Source organism: Photinus pyralis, unplaced genomic scaffold (genome assembly GCF_008802855.1).
Source record: "Photinus pyralis isolate 1611_PpyrPB1 unplaced genomic scaffold, Ppyr1.3 Ppyr1.4_LG8, whole genome shotgun sequence".
Classification (NCBI taxonomy): domain Eukaryota; kingdom Metazoa; phylum Arthropoda; class Insecta; order Coleoptera; family Lampyridae; genus Photinus; species Photinus pyralis.
Window position 1 is genome coordinate 32,722,510 of NW_022170819.1, and position 18,397 is coordinate 32,740,906.

At 37.9% G+C, this 18,397-nt stretch overlaps 2 protein-coding genes across 4 annotated transcripts in view; both read left to right on the forward strand.

The window, feature by feature from the left end:
* Window positions 1-731: 731 nt before the first annotated feature.
* LOC116179269 lies at window positions 732-5,308 on the forward strand. Of its 3 annotated transcripts, XM_031499020.1 has the most exons (3): window positions 732-898; window positions 963-2,300; window positions 4,121-5,308. In XM_031499020.1, the coding sequence occupies exon 2, from the start codon at window positions 967-969 to the stop codon at window positions 2,296-2,298; it is 1,332 nt and encodes a 443-aa protein (XP_031354880.1). In that variant the 5' UTR covers window positions 732-898; window positions 963-966; the 3' UTR covers window positions 2,299-2,300; window positions 4,121-5,308. The 3 variants fall into 3 exon arrangements, with proteins under 3 accessions (XP_031354880.1, XP_031354879.1, XP_031354881.1); XM_031499019.1 differs by having other exon boundaries at window positions 732-2,300; XM_031499021.1 differs by having other exon boundaries at window positions 732-2,300; window positions 4,124-5,308.
* Window positions 5,309-16,288: 10,980 nt separating this feature from the next.
* Window positions 16,289-18,397, forward strand: part of LOC116179548 — a 49,862-nt gene continuing 47,753 nt past the window's right edge. Inside the window, exon 1 of the mRNA XM_031499344.1 lies at window positions 16,289-18,368. Within this exon, the coding sequence (XP_031355204.1) occupies window positions 16,289-18,368 (2,080 nt within the window). The remainder of the gene's footprint in view (window positions 18,369-18,397) is intronic.

Sequence of the window (18,397 nt, forward strand, 5' to 3'; positions counted from 1 at the left end):
GACAAAAAGAGGAATTTTTTATGTATAAATTTTATACGGTCCTCATGGTTTAGTTCAGGAGTGTTTTCCCTACATTGAAGGGAGTCTGTCGCCACCAACGCTGCACTTGAAATCGTCTGCCATAGCATATTTGAAAACTATGGAAGAAATGGGATTTCTTGATACACATCTTTTCCGTGACCCTTATAGTTTGGTAATTTAGTTGATCACCTAAAGAAGTCGTCTATTCAACTCCGCCCCAAGTTAATATTGCCACTTACGACTGGCACACTAGTGATTTTATTATTAGTTTGCAACGTACTTTCAGCCTGTATTGTAGAATATTTTGTCGCTTATGGTTTAGTTACTACGTACGCTGCCTCCCGGTCTATTAGTAAATAATAGTACCATGCGATCAAAAAAGAGTTGCTGTCGAATCACCTTTGGAATTTTTGCTTGGGAAATCGTACTTAGTTTGAATTTCCAAAAGCGACTCGACAGCAACTCATTTTTGATCGCCCGTTAGTAAAACTTACGTCTTCATATTTTCATTCTCACGTAGAAAATACACTGGAAGTAAGGTAACTTCTTGGGAAAAAGCAACATACACGCGCGTTAAACGCACTTTGACTATAATACTTATATTCGCGTCCAGTCCGAATATATTATCTTGATTATTTACCATGTAGTCCGCTCCCAGCGCTACTCTGCGTGCACCATAATAAACTAAGACTTACTAAGAAAGCAAACTTACTCCCTTTTCCCCTTACCACGTCTAAGCGGCCACCGCCGGAAACCCGTTACTCATTCGTTTTTGGTGCACTCTGCTGTGCGGTCGTTTCTTCCGTGCCTACGTACTGTACTCCGTTTGTTTTGCAGCGTCAACTGGTTCTTTTTGTTTTTTTCCATTTACTCAGCGGTACGTAGTTTTTTAGACTACGATTACGTAAGTAATTTATTATTTAATCTATTATTTAACACAGGACAATGGGTAAACATAAAAGAGACAGATCTAGGAGTAGATCGTCGACTAAGCGTTCTTTTAACAAAGAAATTAGAGATCTCAAGAGGAAATTGGATAAGTTGGAAAAGGAGAGAGACAGGGCTAAAAGAGATTTTTCCCGCTTCCGCGAAAGTTGTTCTCGTAATGAAACAATTTCACGAGGGAATAGAGAATGCCGTTCTCCGAGTGAGTCGGATTCTTCAAGGCGGCGGCGGCGGCGCTCCAGGTCCCAACGTCGTTCTCCCAGTGAGACGAGTTTGAATCCCGGGCGCGACACTCAAGGTCGCCGTGAAGGTCGTTCTTCGAGTAAGGCGACTTCTACAAAGCTTCCCTTTCGAAGGGAACAAGAAAGCCGCAGCCCCAGCGTCGCTCTCTCTCTCTTTACTCGTACTGACACGAGTCGCGCAGCTAATAGCGCAACTATCGATTTCGTTGGACCTGGCGGCCGTCACTCGAGTAGTGCGGCGCTTGTGGCTAGTTCTGCTGATTTTTCTCCCCGAAAAGAGGAGTCTCCTGCTCTAATCTTGCTTGATGATGCGGGCATCTTTGAAGAAATTCGACTTATTTTGGGTCCCGATCCAAACCAGCAGAAAAAGTCAACATTTAATTTACACAAGGCTGTAGAGCCAATTTGGACTCATATTTTAGGTTTTGGCCTTCCTAAAGAAGAGTGTGATGAGCTCTTCAAAAAATACGAGCTCCCTATCAATTGTAAGTTTCTTACACCCCCTCGTATTAACCCAGAGGTCGAGGCCAACTTGAATACGCTTCATTCTACCAGGGACCAAACGCATTCACAATACCAATTTCGGCTGAGCAAGGCTTTAGCTGCCCTGGGCATTTCTTTGAATGTGATTTTGGAGGAGGAGGAGAATATTCCTAGAGCTTCCAAGGATAGAATTTTATCAAGTATCGCGGATTCTGGACGCTTGCTTTGTAGCCTTTTCAACGATATTTCCCTTAAGCGACGTCAACTTATTCTTCCTCTCATGAATAAACATATCAAGACTTTAGTGGAACAAATCCCTCCTGGAGATTTTTTATTCGGGCCCGATTTAGGTGACAAGATCCAAGCCATTAAGACTATGGAAAAGGTCGGAAAGGAGATTCGTGTACCCCAGCCCCTCTACAACAGATACCAACAGAATTCAGTTGCGTTTCAGAAAAAGAAGGGAGGGGGGGCAGAGAAGTCACATACAGCTACTAGTGGTCAGTTAAACCGGAGACGCCCGACCTACCGAAAGAGAGAGGTAAGGTCACAGAGAGGGCGACTCTCGATGCCCCAAAAATCATCAATACATCAGAAATACCGTTAATGGTAGGTAATAATTTGTTTTTAGCAGGCCGTCTGCAGTTTTTTAAAAATGTCTGGAAAACAGTGACCTCAAATCCCACAGTCTTGTCTTGGGTTGAAGGTTATAAAATACCTTTTTCCAAGACCCCTCCATTTTCGGATGGTCCAATTAAACATAGTTTTTCCGCCAGCGAAATTATCCTTTTGGACGCGGCTATCAAAGAGCTTCTAACCTTAGGAGCCGTTTCAAAATGTACTAGTTTACCGGACCATTTTGTTTCGCCAATCTTTTTAACAGAAAAATCTAACGGAAAAATGCGGTTTATTTTGAATCTTAAGAAACTAAATGTCCATGTTGTTGCTCCTCATTTTAAATTGGAGGATCACAGAACGGCTCAAGGGTTATTAAGAACAGGTTTATTCATGACAACGGTCGACCTCAAAGACGCTTATTTTTCCATCCCGATTCATCCAGATTATCGCAAATATTTAAGGTTTAGATTTGATAATCAATTGTACGAATTCACATGCGTCCCTTTTGGACTTTCAGTGGCGCCTTACTGTTTCACGAAACTGATGAAACCAGTAACGTCTACTTTACGTCAACAGGGCATCCTATGTGTTAACTATCTGGATGATTTTTTCATTCTTGGGGATTCTTTCAAACAATGTTCGGATAACACACATTTGCTGGTCGCTCTGTTGGAGTCTTTGGGTTTCTTTGTCAATAAGGAAAAGAGTTCTCTAACCCCCAGCAGATCGCAAAGATTTTTAGGCTTCATTTTTAATAGCACCGATATGAAAATTAGCCTTCCATTAGAAAAGAAGCTAAATATTAAAAATTGGGCTTCACTTTTTAAGAAAACTTCCACATGCAAAATTCGAGAATTTGCAAGGTTTATTGGTTTCCTAGTTGCAGCTTGTCCAGCTGTTAAATACGGCTGGCTCCATACTAAATCTTTGGAGCGACAAAAATTCTTAGCTCTCTCTCAAAATGGCGGTGACTTTGGTGCGTCAATGTCTATTCCACTTTCCTTACTTCCGGATCTTCACTGGTGGGAAGAAATGATTTTAAACTCATTTAATAACATTAGAAACGACGTTTTTATTACTGAGATTTTTACTGACGCTTCCTTGTCAGGTTGGGGAGCATGTTGCGGCTCTGAGAAAACTCACGGCTTTTGGTCCGAATCAGAAAAGACACTTCATATAAACCTTTTAGAACTGAAGGCTGTTTTTTACGGTCTAAGATGTTTTGCAAATCTTCTTTCTAACTGTAATATTCTTCTACGATGCGACAACACCACCGCCATAGCTTACATTAACCGTATGGGCAGCGTTCGATTTCCAAAGCTCTCCAAGTTAACGAGAGAGATTTGGCAGTGGTGCGAAGTTAGGAATATTTGGATTTTTGCATCGTATATAAGCTCTGCAGACAATTTTGTAGCGGATCAAGAGTCCCGACAGATTTTCTCTGAAAATGAATGGTCATTGTCCCAAGAAGCCTTTTACCTTATAACCGACAATTTGGGAAAACCTGAGGTTGATCTTTTTGCTTCACATATTAATAACAAATGCGATAAATACGTTTCATGGCATAAAGACCCAGGATCCTTTGCTGTTGATGCATTTACCTTGAACTGGAAAGACTTAAATTTTTATGCGTTTCCTCCTTTTAACTTAGTTCTAAGGAGCCTACAAAAGATAATCCAAGACAAGGCTGAGGGCATGTTAGTGGTTCCCTTTTGGCCCTCTCAGGCCTGGTATCCACTCTTTTCCAGACTAATAATAGGGAAAAAGTTATATCTAAACCCTGCCCCTAATTTGTTGTCTTTGCCTTCTAGCAGCAATCATCCTCTGGCCTACCAACTTTCCCTGGTGGCCGCCAGATTATCCGGGAGTCTTTTTTAAGAAAAGGTGTCCCGGAGATTGCAGTGGAAACCACGATGGCGTCGATCGCGGAATCTACATTTAAACAATATAATTCAACCTACCGCCTTTGGTGGGCCTTTTGTCTGGCAGAGAAGACCCCAGTGTTTCAACCTTCGATCAAGGAGGTGGTGACCCTTCTACAAACAACTTCGGAGAAGCATAATACCAAATACGGAACTATTAATTGCCATAGATCGGCACTAAGCCTTATTTTAAATCAGGATCTAGGTTCAGATCCGATCATTAAAAGATTCATGAAAGGAATGTCTCGTTTAAGGCCTTCTCAACCAAGATATTCAAACACATGGGATCCTCAGTTGCTGCTGTCGTATTTCGAAGGTTTACCGAAGGAATTGAGCCTCCGAATGCTCTCTCAAAAGTTAATTACTCTATTGGCGCTTATTACTGGAGGTCGGCTTCAAACTCTTTCCCTGATTAGGCTCTCAAATATAAGTGAAAGTCAGGAGGAAATCCAGATTAATATCACGGATCCAATAAAAACATCAGGACTTAATAAGGAACAGCCCACGCTTCATATTCCGTTCTACAGTGAAAAGCCCAGTCTTTGCGTAGCGTCAACTTTAAAGAAGTATCTCGCAACAACAAAGCCCCTTAGAGCACCGAATCAAGACTTTTTGTTCGTCACAACTAAGAGACCTCATTCCACTGCATCTAAACAAACATTAAGCAAATGGGTTAAGCATGCCTTAGGCTCAGCTGGCATTGATACTTCAAGATTCAAACCTCATTCTACGAGGCACTCCTCTTCTTCAGCTGCTTTAAGACAAGGGGTTTCTTTAGAATCAATATGTAGAACCGTAGGATGGTCAGAGCAAACAGGGACGTTCGCTAAGTTCTACAATCGACCCCTTGGCGATAAAACTGCTTTTGCCAATGCAATCTTAAGGTTATCCAAACGACCTTGAATTATGTATAAGTGTATCTACATACATTTAATTTATACTTACCTAAGCTTTACGAAGTTATTAACTTCGATTTGTTACGTTTTCCATTTAAAGTTTTTTTTTTCTAGAATTACTTTATTTTCTGACTTAGTTTACTGTAACAATGTATCTTTATAATACATTTTTTTCACAAGATTACCTGTGTGGGGTGTTCTTCTATTCGCAACTTTTTTTCTTTGAACATCTACATGGTAAATAATCAAGATAATATATTCGGACTGGACGCGAATATAATTATACGATTAAACGAACTTACCTAAGTGAAGTTCGATCGTAATTATATGAGGCGTCCAGTCCGAATATATTATCTTCCCGCCCTCCCGTTCGAAAGTACCCCAAGTTGCTCATAGTAAACACTTCTTTAAAGAATGAGTAACGGGTTTCCGGCGGTGGCCGCTTAGACGTGGTAAGGGGAAAAGGGAGTAAGTTTGCTTTCTTAGTTTATTATGGTGCACGCAGAGTAGCGCTGGAAGCGGACTACATGGTAAATAATTAAGATAATATATTCGGACTGGACGCCTCATATAATTACGATCGAACTTCACTTAGGTAAGTTCGTTTAATCGTATAATAGTAATCTGTTTTCTTGCCCATACACGTGCTTATAACATTGTACAGTTAATGCAAAATACTAATACCTACTCTAAAAGATATAAATTAAAAAATAAACTGGCAATAATAATAATAATAATAGGTATTTGACGTGCACTTGGGATATAATACTTGAACATTGTGTGAGACGTTTTGAGTTTTTCTGCATTGCGGCGTTGGCCTAGATTTAGAAACTTAACCCTAGGCTTGGCTTGGTTTTTGCAGCCTTAGCTTGAAATCAAGCCAAGGCCAAGACAAGCTTAGTCGTTAGTTTTCAAGCTTTCCCAAACCAAGCCTCAGCGTTTCAAGACAAAGTATTTTTAATATTTCCAACGTTTCGTTTTTACGACGCATAATTAACAAACACTAAGCCGATAGGCGTATCAAATGCCTCTCTACGAAAAACAATAACCTTTACAGTAAAGGTTATTGTTTTTCGTAAAGTAAAAAGGCTTTTTACTTTTAAAAGTATATTAAGATACAAGTGTATAATCAACTCTAACGTTTAAAGGCACCCCGCTTCGCGTCGTGCCTTTAAATTCATTGCGCGTGCTTTAAAGACTTAATTATACACTTGTCTCTTAATATACTATTTTCAAACTTTGAAGGCGCCTGGTAAGGTGTTATCCCTGCTTCTCCTCAGCCAGGTCTGCAATTCTGTGTTTGGGTATTATTGGAGAAGTGTTGGACAACTTTTGAGCGTGCCTCAAATACCTCCCCAAAAATGTCTACCAGCTCTCCTAGGTACACTTATTTATTTTATTTATTTATTTATTTATTTAACGGAAATACCATTTTTACAAAGAAATACAAAACATAATATCTATAGCAAAATGTAATAACAAGACGAAGTGTGACTATAAATCAAAATTACTGATAATGATAAACTTAACAAAAAATATTTTAAATAAAAATCAAGTGCATTATATTGAAAAAAGGAATGGTAAATTTCATTGTTTCTAAAAACCCTTAAGTAAACACCTACGTAAAAAAGAATACAAACCCAAATTATACTGTTAACCGTTGTGTAACATCAGCTTCCTTCGGAATTCGATAAATGTAGTACCAAAAAAGTTAATATTAGTACATAGTACATTTGCGGAATTGCACATTCTTACTAGAGGAGAGTATTGTCCGTACATTGTTCTGTGGAAGGGAACATGGAATAATTGTATATTACGTAAAGTTCTGGAGGGAACGTTTAAGCGTGACAATAAGTATGGGCAATCTATATCAGAGTTAACTAATTTAAATAAAATGTACACATCTGCAAACTTCCTACGGGTACTTAAGGATTGTAAGTTCAAAATACACTGTATTTCTTCATAAGAAAAATCGTTACTATGTATTGCTATCTTTAATTTAAATGCCGCATATCTAAGAACTTGTGTTGAATGGACTCAATTCTATGGATGTACTTATCAAAGTGTGGGGACCAAACAGGAGAGCAGTACTCAATATTGCTCCTTACTATCGAGCAGTACAACGACCTTATCGTCTGTATGTGTGTAAAATGGGCCGTAGTGCACTTCAGGAAACCAAGTTTTTGTAGAGCTTTCGAAGTTAAGTTATTAATGTGCTGATGAAATCTTAGGGCCGGGTCAAGAGTAACACCGAGGTCAACAATTGTTGAAACAGAACACAAAGAGACATTCTCTATCATATAATTGAACAGATAGGGCCTAGAGATTCGATGAAAACGCATCACACAGCATTTAGAAAAGTTGAGGCACATATCATTGTTTTGGCACCACTGTAGGACTTCATTTAGAGAAGATTGGAGCGTTATGGCATCTGAAGCGGACCTTACAATTGAATACAACTTAAGGTCATCTGCAAATAGTAAAAATTTTGAATTTCTTCAACAACTAGAAATATCATTAATAAAAATATTAAACAATAGCGGGCCTACATGTGACCCTTGCGGAATTCCTGAAGTTATTGGTATTGCGTAGGAAGTAAATTGCTTTATTTTAACTATTTGCTGACGCCCTGACAGATAATTAGTAAACCAGTTTAACAGCGGATTTTTTATGCCATAACTTGATAATTTATTTAGTAAGAGTTGGTGATTAACTCTATCGAACGCCTTTGTAAAATCCGTGTATATTGCATCAACTTAGTGACCGTTCTCTAACGCTTTTAAATATATTGTTGGTAAACTAGCAAGTTTGTACATGTAGATCTGCCTTTCGTAAAACCATGTTGCTCTTCAGTTATAATATTGCTAAATAATGGGGTGATTTTATCAACTATAATATTTTCAAAGATTTTTGGAATTATATTTAAGATTGAAATTGGGCGATAGTTACGAATATTAGATTTGTCGCCTGATTTATGTATGGGTGTGACATAGCTCACTTTCCAGGTATCGGGAACGTAGCCGGTTGAAAGCGAATAATTAAAAAGTAGTGTTAGGGGAGGAGAGATAACAAATGCAGTTTCTTTAAGGAAAAGTGCTGATATGCTATCAGGACCAGGACCTGGACCTGTTGAGCAATTCAAATTGTTAATTTTATTAAACACTTCACTTAAACTAATTTTTAAGTAGGCGCAATCTACAGAATCATTCTCGTGAAATTTAGCCACGGGTACATAATTCTGTGTGTACACTGACGAAAAAAAGTCTGCAAACATGTTTGCAATGTTAAATCCATCAACTGATTTTTGATCGTCTAAACACATAACACTAGGTAAACCCTTATCTTTACGATTTGAGTTAATATATCTCCAAAAATATTTAGCATTAGCGGTTATAGAGTCTTCAACTGACTGCGTATAAATTCTAAAACACAAATCTGTAAGGATTTTGCATTGGGACCTTAAAAATGAAAATGCAATGTAGTCGGCCAATGAGTTTGACATTTTATATACTCGATGAGCCTTCTTTTTCTTCTTAATTAGACAAATAAGTTCATTGCTAAACCAATGCGGAAATTTTGAAGCATTTGATGATCTTCGAAGTGGTACATAGTTTGACACAGTGTAAGAAACATGAGAGTAGAAAACGTCGACTGTTTCGGCGAAACACAGCTTTTCCAGGCTTTTCCAGTCTATATTCGCTAGGTAGGCACGAATTGCGTTGTAATTTGCTTTCTTAAAATTTGGAATATATCCCCAGTATAGCAACCGATTCATTGGGTTTTTCGTACTAATTTCAATTAAAAGTGGAGGATGATACGTGTCACATGTTAGTAATGGGTCAAGTGATGTTGAAACAGAACAATTTTGTGAATTGGTGAATACCAAATCCAACTTAGTTCCATACATGTTCGGGATGCCATTTACTTGATATAAGTTGAAATAACCACACGTCTCATTCAGTGCAGCTAATATGTCGAGGTCTATTTGACTTGTAGAAGACGTCTCTCCCCGAACCGCTAATTCTTCGTTGATCCAATAGGAATCGGGCAAATTATAATCTCCAAATAAATAAAATGGTGTGTTCATATTACTGTCCATTGCTTCTTCAATTGCTTGACAGTGCTTGGTGTAATAGGAACTGTGGGAACGTGGAGGGATGTAGACCACACCAACTATATAAACGTGATTGTTACACTCAATCTGAAGGAATAACTGCTCAATACTTTTAACACTGATATTAATTATTTTACTGAACATAGTGTTTTTTACAGCAATTAGAACACCCCCACCACGTAATAAGTTGCTAGTTTCGCTACTGCGATCACACCTGTGGATAAAATATTTATTGTTTAGTTCAAGTTCGTTGTTTAAAATACCGCTGTGCAGCCACGTTTCGGTTAGTATAATAACGTCATAGTCGACACAAGAAGAGATAAGTGCATTATTAAAATGATTAATCTTAGTTCTGATACCACGCACGTTTTGGTAATACATGATTAAAGAGTTATTGGAATTTAGTCACTTTCTTACGGGAACAATTTTGGGAATGCCATGAATATATCGTATGGTGATATCTTTTTCACCTGAAGATAAACGATCCTGCAGCTCAGTTCTTAGTTTTTGCAAATGATTACGTTGCATCGTTGTTTGATCATCCGAGATTGAAATACCAGGAAAAGTTTCCTTTAGAACTAGTTTACTTTTAAGTACAACTAACGCACCCGAAGGATTATTTAGTATTACTTTCAATGGGCGCATTTTTCCTGATACACGTGTCCTTCCTAGTCTAAAGGCCTTAATACCCGTAGTTATAACATTAACTGCTCCAACTATGTTAACTGCTTTATTTAAATCATGATCGATTTGATCCTGGGAATTAGCTGAAGTACTTTCTTCAATATTAAATAGTATGATGTTATTAGCACGCCTCTGTCGTTCGTTAATCTCTTGTATAAGATTCTCGCAATCGGAAGAGGAGGAAGTTAGAAGATTCTGCCTCTCAATGTTCTCCAATTCAGCCTTCAAGTCAAGAATCAGTTGTTTCAATTCCATTACTTCTGACCTCAGCGACATACATTTATCGCAATGATATAAAATGCGCCTATCTTTATTTGTTAAAGACTGGATTTCTGTACGCGAGAGTCCAGAACATAGAGAATGAATAGGTAACTTACATGAATCACAACTGATTTCTTTTTCTTTCTCCAGATTAATCACTTTATCACAAGCAAGACACTTGTTTACTAACGGCATTGTTTACGTTTTTAATAAATCTGTATTAGTTTTGCTAATAAACAATAATATATAGCAGCGCGATCGTCACACCGTCACAGTTAGATGTGTAGGTATGTGTATTATATTGTACTCATTGAAAAGTACGTACCTACCTATATTTGTACAATTAATCTGAACTTGATCCTGCGAGGTACGTTAATACCTCCTCTCACACATAATCAATTTCTTCATTCTTTAATTTTCCACCTAGGTACGTAGACATAGACATAGATTAGAAAATTAGTTTTTAATCTATGCTACAGACAACTGATAAAGAAATTACAGAAATTAAAAATGAACTTGCGTTATTGGATAACAGCTAGGCTGCGATTAAATCTGATTGGCCCGTATGAATAAAAGGGAGCAAATGCTTATACTTGCAAAATTCAAAGTAAATACTCGTAAGTGCCCCTTCATACTGGTCTGTCTAGCAGCGCTGCACTGCGTCCTGTCCTGCTGCTCAGCAGCGCTGCTAAGTCGCCCAGTGTGAAGGAGCACGAGTATTTACTTTAAATTTTGCAAGTATAAGCATATGCTCCCTTTTATTCATATGGGCCATTGTATCAATTCCTTATATCTACATTCAATAAATACAATTTCTGGGAACTGCTATCAAGAATGGCGTTTATACAAAAAGTTGCCTTGCGATTTCCTCAATAACTTTGTTTCGAGGTAAAATGATGAAATTCTAAACGACCGATGGTTGCTAAAGGTTTTAGTTTGTGAATGAAGGTTAATTTGGTAACAAATTATTATCAGTGTGTGATAAAAATGAAATATAGGTATATATATTTTATATGGCAGTTTTTTAAGATCTTATTTCCTAAATAACAGCGAAAGTGCAGGAGTTAGCTAAATAATTTTTGTTTCATGCAAATGTCGTAACATTATATATTTGAATGAATGTTATTCCCAATAAAACTTTTGATCCAAAAGGCAGTTATTGTGGAAACAAATTTGCAATATTTCAATGTAAACGAGAGAAAATAGGTACAATTTACATTTAAATAATAGATTTCTTGATAACGGTTTCTAGAAATTGCAACGTTTCCTCACAGATGGCAAGGTGGACCTTATTTGTGAATTTAAAGCTTCGACCAAAGCTCATTAGGGAGGTTTGGTATTTTTTGTAAATACGTATCTAACATGATCAATTAACGTAATTAGCTATTCATTTATGCAATAATTGACTCTAAACGTTTCAAAATTAATCGTTTTTCAGCAATTTGCTAAGAATAAGAGTAACACACATAAAGTACACCATGAAATTTGGTTACTGCATTCTCGCTTCAATAGGATTTGCGGAATTTTTGTTTAAAACTTTTAATTTTTATACAACAGTCATAATGGAAGGAATAGAATTACGTCGTTTTCATAACCTGGTTGCTTTTAGTGCGGAACGTTATTTCAGCTTTAATGGTATTTTTATGCGCTTTTCCATACACAGTTTATTCGACAAGTACGAAATATCGAAAATTTTGGAAAATTTCGCAATGAATTATAAGTAGGTACTTGGATGCTAGAAAAACATAGTAACTGTAAAAGTTTTTTGAGCAAACAAAAATTATGGAGTTGTAAAGTTATTTACGTAAAAAGGAAAGCAGCTTTGTATAATATAAAGTGAGTAGCTGCGGTAATAAATACGGTGAACTCAATTTTCCGTGAGTGCAGAGTGAATGAGAACGGAGAAGTGATGTATCGTTTTAAGTTCAGGTCTGGCACGGCTCCTTTACTCCTCAGTGGGAGCTTTGTACACCATCTGCTCTTGTTGAAATTGCTTTATCTATAAATTCGCAACTTCTATTTTAATCAACTTAATATGGGGGGAGTGATACTGTATTGTATATAAAATACAAATTTTCGTGCAGAATAATTCTTTTCTCACCTACAGAACTACCTATACGCACATATCTTAATTTTTAATAATAGTGAAGCGGTATAAATTACTTATCCAAATAAATGAATTCTGTTAAACGAAGTATGTGCCGTTGCTGTTGTGCTTTGAATAATAAATGCAACACCTACTATTCTTCAAGTAAATCGATTAGAAGTTAATTTGTTTTTTTTGGTAGTATCGAATAAATAAATCAGTTAGTGGCTCTGCGATTAATTATTTACACATTCACTGAGTGGTTTGCACCACTCTTGGTTTGTCAAACTCGAGGTCAAACTCCATATGAAATCTATACTGGAGACGGCAGACCGTCTTGGGCTGGCATTGTTTGCGTTATATGGGAGAACAAAAGGTTAAAAATGACTTACCTACTCCCACAACCTGTGGGCCCAAATCATCGCTCAAAGGCAGTACGAGTACAAGTACTAGTTGCAAATTACATGTGCGGCAAAATAGGTAGTAATAGCGCCAGTAGCCTTAGAAAGGATCTCTTGCATTCAGTAATTATGGAAAAATAGAGAACACGAAAAAGTTAGTCAAACACAATTATCAATGAATTAAACAAATATAGCAAACGAGCTCCTGGGTATGGCTATAGCATGTGCAAAACCACATTTTGAACCTGGCGCTACATTTGCTTTTATTCCAAGTAGTTATGTATCAAATTTCATTAAAATCCCTCCATAAAAATAGAAAGTTGGCACTGCGCATGCGCAAAACAAAATTTTGAAACTGGCGTTAAATTTGCTTTTATTCCAAGTGGCTATGTATCTGTGGAAAATCCCGTGAATAATCAAGGGTAGCAAAAAAGAAGTAGGCGGGAAAAATAGGAAGATCGAGAATTATTGATATTAGCGTAGTAACGTATTGTACCTACGTATTTGTTTTGTGAATCGTTTAATTCATTGATAAATAAAGCACTATTAAAATACCGTGTTTTACCAATTGTCGATGCTTTTTTTCATGGTGCCGAAACCCGGGAAAGAGGAAAGTGAATCGTGGAACTTTAATAACGGACAATTCGGTTTCTAACGGACGTGCCGGTATTGACAGTTAAAGTGTAAAAATTTGATTAACGTCATAACGTGAACTGTTTGTCAAAAATAGTGCATTAACGGAAGCATATTATCATGAATCAAGCGCTAAAGAAAACGTATCGGACGCAGCTAACGAAACTTGTGGATCGGGCTAACGAAATGTCTGATGATAACGCGCCGGTTGACCACAAGGAAGCTATTGTTTTAATTAACAGACTGAAATCGGTGAACGACTCGTTAAAGCGCGTAAATATTGAAGTGGCAAGTCAGATACCCGTCGATAAGGTTCAATCAGAGTGCGAGAAAATTATCGAATACGAAGATAAGGCGGTTGCAGCGATTGCCAGGTTGGAATTCGAACTATCAGGCGCGGGTGGAAAATATGCAGCCAGCATCGCCGACGCCGAAGAAGACGGGGGGTCCATTACAGCCGAAGGACGTGCAGCCAGAGCAGCTTCTACAAGGGCAGAAACCAAAAGGGCGGTGAGATTACCCAAATTAGAATTAATAAAATTTAACGGTGATTATAAAATGTGGCCTGCCTTTTGGGAGCAGTTCGAGACTGCTGTTCACAATAATAACGATCTAGGGGAATCTTCTAAGTTTACATATTTAAAGTCTGTTTTAACTGGAAATGCTTCAATAACCGTTCAAGGTTTAACGTCCAGTAGTTCAAGCTATAAAGATGCAGTTGAGCTTTTAAAGGAGCAGTACGGAAATAACGAAAAAATTGCCGATAACTACACTCAACAGCTGCTAGCTTTAACTCCAGTCAAAACCAAAAATGATGTAGTTTCATTGAGAAAATTATACAATACAGCTTCAAAAATAACGCGATCTCTGCAGACGCTGGGAGTGTCTCCACAAAATTATGGGATGATGGTGAAATCTATTTTATTAAAAGCACTACCCTTTACTATGAGAACTGAATTCCTCAAACGACAGGTTACAACTAATGATAATGATGATAACGAGTCTGTTGCTGGAAGTGTCATAAGTTCTAAAGAAATCTCATATGAACATCAAATTTCTCAACTTTTAAACTTTATTAAGTTAGAAGTAGAATCAATTGAACAGGCTAAAGTTTTGGAAGATGAGCCTAAAAGTAACGAGAAAAATTCAGTTCACAAAAATAGATTTCAGAAATCTAGTGATAAAACGTGCACAGCAGCAGGTTTGCTTACATCTGTAAAAGAACAGTGCTTGTTTTGCAACTCTAACGATCATGGCGCGATGGATTGTGATAGCAAAATAACGCTGGCGCAAAAGAAAGAGATTTTAAAATCTAAAGGGTGCTGTTTCCGATGTACCAAGTCGAATCACAATTCAAGGTTTTGTCGAGTAAATGTATCTTGCGCAAAGTGTAAAGCGAAACACGCAACGTCTATGTGTGATCCAGATTATAAGAAGAAATCTGCAACTGTAACTGAATCCACGAAAAATGACGCATCGAGTAGTAAATTTGAGTCGACAAATTTGTTAGCGAACGGGTGCTTAGGCAAAATAATTTATTTACAAACCGCTTGTGCACAAATAATAACGAACAGTGGCGTACCTAAGAGTTTTTTACGTATGGTTATAGATGGAGGTAGCCATTTAACTTTTATCAAAGAATGTGTGTCACGAAAGCATAACTTACCTGTTATAGGGACACACAAAATATCGATAATGCCTTTTGGAAAATCTGAAAGGGCTCCGGCTCGCTTATGTCGAAAAGTATCATTAACGTTGAAAAGCGAGTATATTAACGATGAGGTGACTATCAACGCGATTGAAGTGCCCGAAATTTGTTTTGATTCATTGAGCGCACCGTCATTAAAAGAACCATTGATACATGAGTTCAGCATAAATTATCGATTAGCGGATTTGTGCGACTCTAACGTTAACGTTCATCATGGAATATCGCTTTTAATTGGTTCTGATTTTTATTGGAAGATAGTGACCAATAACACGAAGAAAATCACTGAAGACTTGATGGCGATCGAAACCAAATTTGGTTGAACAATTCACGGTGTAGGCAGCGGACATTTTAACGAATACGCGTTTTCGGTCGGGATTAACGTGGCGAACATTTTACACGTACAGTGCGAGCTCGATTGTGAGACTGTTGGTAACGGGTTAGAAAACTTTTGGACTCTTGAAACAATCGGGATAAACAATGATAACGTGACGGACAAATCTCATACAAAACACTTTTTAGATGAGAATATAACTTTTGAAAACGATAGATATTGTGTTGCCATGCCTTGGATAGAGCCAAACGTACGGGTTGATTCTAACTTTAACGGTGCCTTCAATAGGCTAAAGTCATTAACGCGCAAACTCAACGAACGCGGCAAACTTCGGGAATACGATTGTGCGATGCGTGAATACATGAACAATGATTGTGCCGAACTTTTACCGGAAGTGACAAATGACATTCGAATTTATTTTATGCCGCACCGGGCGGTATATCGGGATGACAAAGACACTTCAAAATTAAGGATCGTGTTTGACGCGTCGGCGCACGCCCCTGGTATGCTTTCGTTAAATGACGTACTTTTGCAAGGCGAAAATTTAGTGCCGTTTCTTTTACGAATTTTAATGAACTTTCGTGTCGGACGAGTTGCATTTACAGCCGATATCGAGAAAGCTTTCTTGCAAATCGCTATAGCAGAACGCGATCGTAATTCTCACAGTTTTTTGTGGTATAGCGTTCCTATTGATGACGTCAATAATCTTCCACGAATATCAAAATACCGAATGAAACGTGTAACGTTTGGGATTAAGTGCAGTCCCTTCTTGCTGGCGGTTACACTTAAGAAACTTTTACAATCGCAGCCGGAAAATCTAGCAGACACTTGCGAAATTTTGAGGTCTTCATTCTATGTGGATGACTTGGTAGTAGCAGTTGATAACGTAACTCAAGCCGAACGTATTTACTAAGAGTCCAAAGAAATTTTAGCTAAAGCTAATATGAATTTACGTAAGTGGAACAGCAATGACGTTTCGCTCAGAAAATTGATGAAACGCGAGGAAAACGTTAATGCCAAGAAAGTACTTGGAATTTTATGGTACCATAACGATGACGAGTTAGCAGTAGATATAACTTCAGTTTTATATGAAATCGATAATAAATCTATAACGAAACGTGGGGTGCTACAAATAGTATCGAAAATTTATGATCCACTTGGCTTTATGAGTCCCTTTTTGGTAAGAGCAAATAAGATATTGCTCCAAGAAATTTGGAAACTTAAGGTCGACTGGGATTCAACCACACCTGATAATATCACCAATGAATGGTTGAGATGGTGTTTTGAACTGAAATCTTTGAAACATTTTTCGTTTACCAGATGTGCACTCGAAGACAGAAACTCCGAAGTTTCACTTCACATTTTTGCGGACGCGAGCCCAAAGGCGTATGGAGCAGTGGCGTATCTCAGAGTAGTTAACGAAAACGAAGTCGAATGTAACTTTATCATGTCTAAGGGTAGAGTAGCTCCAATTGACAAAAAGGGAGATAAGAGCTTAACGTTACCAAAACTGGAACTCACCGCGGCAGTCTGTGCAACTCGACTTCAGAAATTTATACTTGAAAATATTGACGTTAAATTTCATTCCTGCACTTTGTGGACAGATTCGAAAATAACGATATATTGGATCATGGGCAAAGCTGACAGGTGGAAACCGTATGTTCGCAGTCGTGTAACTGAAATTAAGAAGAACTCAGTTGGAGTATGGCGCCATTGTCCAGGGGCAGAGAATCCAGCAGATTTACTAACGAGGGGTGTAACATCTAAAGGTCTTATGACATCGGAAGTTTGGAAACATGGACCTAATTGGCTGAAATTTAAACCAGAAGAATGGCCTGAAGAAGATATCGCGATAGGATCTGAAGCATCTGTTTTGCTCGTACAAGGAGAAGAAGTAATCCAGAATAACGAACCAATCTTCAAACTTGAGAGATTCAGTAGTTTGGAGAAAATCTTTAGCATTACCGCTTATGTTAAAAGATATTCCCATAATCTAAGAAATAAAAAGAACAAAAGAACTGGAAGCTTGAAGGCTCAAGAGTTAAAGGAGGCTGAAAGATATTGGATAAAGGTAACTCAAGGACAGCATTTTTCAAGTGAAATAGCTGACCTAAGAAGAGGTAAAAAAATTGAACCCTCTTCTCGAGTTTTAACGCTAAGTCCCTTTCTTGATGAAGACGATATAATGAGATTAGGAGGCCGTTTACAGGAAAGCTCCTTACCGTACCAAACGAAATATCCTGTGGTGTTACCTAAAACGTCATTTCTAACGGATAAACTTATTTCGAACTCTCATGTTTCCACAATGCATGGTGGAGTAAACGTGACGATGGTACATATAAGAAAACGATTTTGGATTTTACAATGCAGGCAAAGAGTAAAATCTATACTGAGCAAATGCATAATTTGCAAGAGATTACGAGCAAAACCTGGCAATGAACCTTTTGCACCCTTACCAAGAAGTAGGGTGTCTTCAGCAGAACCATTTAAGGTAACGGGCCTAGATTTCGCTGGACCTCTATACATTATCAACGAATCGAGGCGGCAAAAGGCTTACATCATGCTGTTAACGTGTGCTGTGGTACGTGCCGTACATCTTGAAATAGTTCCTAATCTAACAGCAGAGAGCTGTATTAACGCATTTAGACGGTTCATTTCAAGAAGGGGAGTTCCGGATATCATTTATTCAGACAACGCGAAAACATTTAAGAGAACAGCTTTAGAATTGAAAGAATTATACAAAATAATTTGCACCGATAAATTTCAAAATTTTGTCACAGGACGTTGCATTGAATGGAGATTTATTGTGGAGCGCGCCGCGTGGTGGGGCGGATTTTGGGAACGAATGGTCAAAACTGTAAAAGATGCTCTAAAATTGTCACTTGGAAAGAAATCCCTTGATTGTGACGAACTACAAACCATCATTTCAGAAATTGAAGCTACGGTGAATATGAGACCGCTTACCTACTTGGATGATCAGCCCGAAAATTTAATGTTTTTGACACCAGCACATTTCCTTTTGGGTAGTAACGAATGTGGATTTCATATCAAC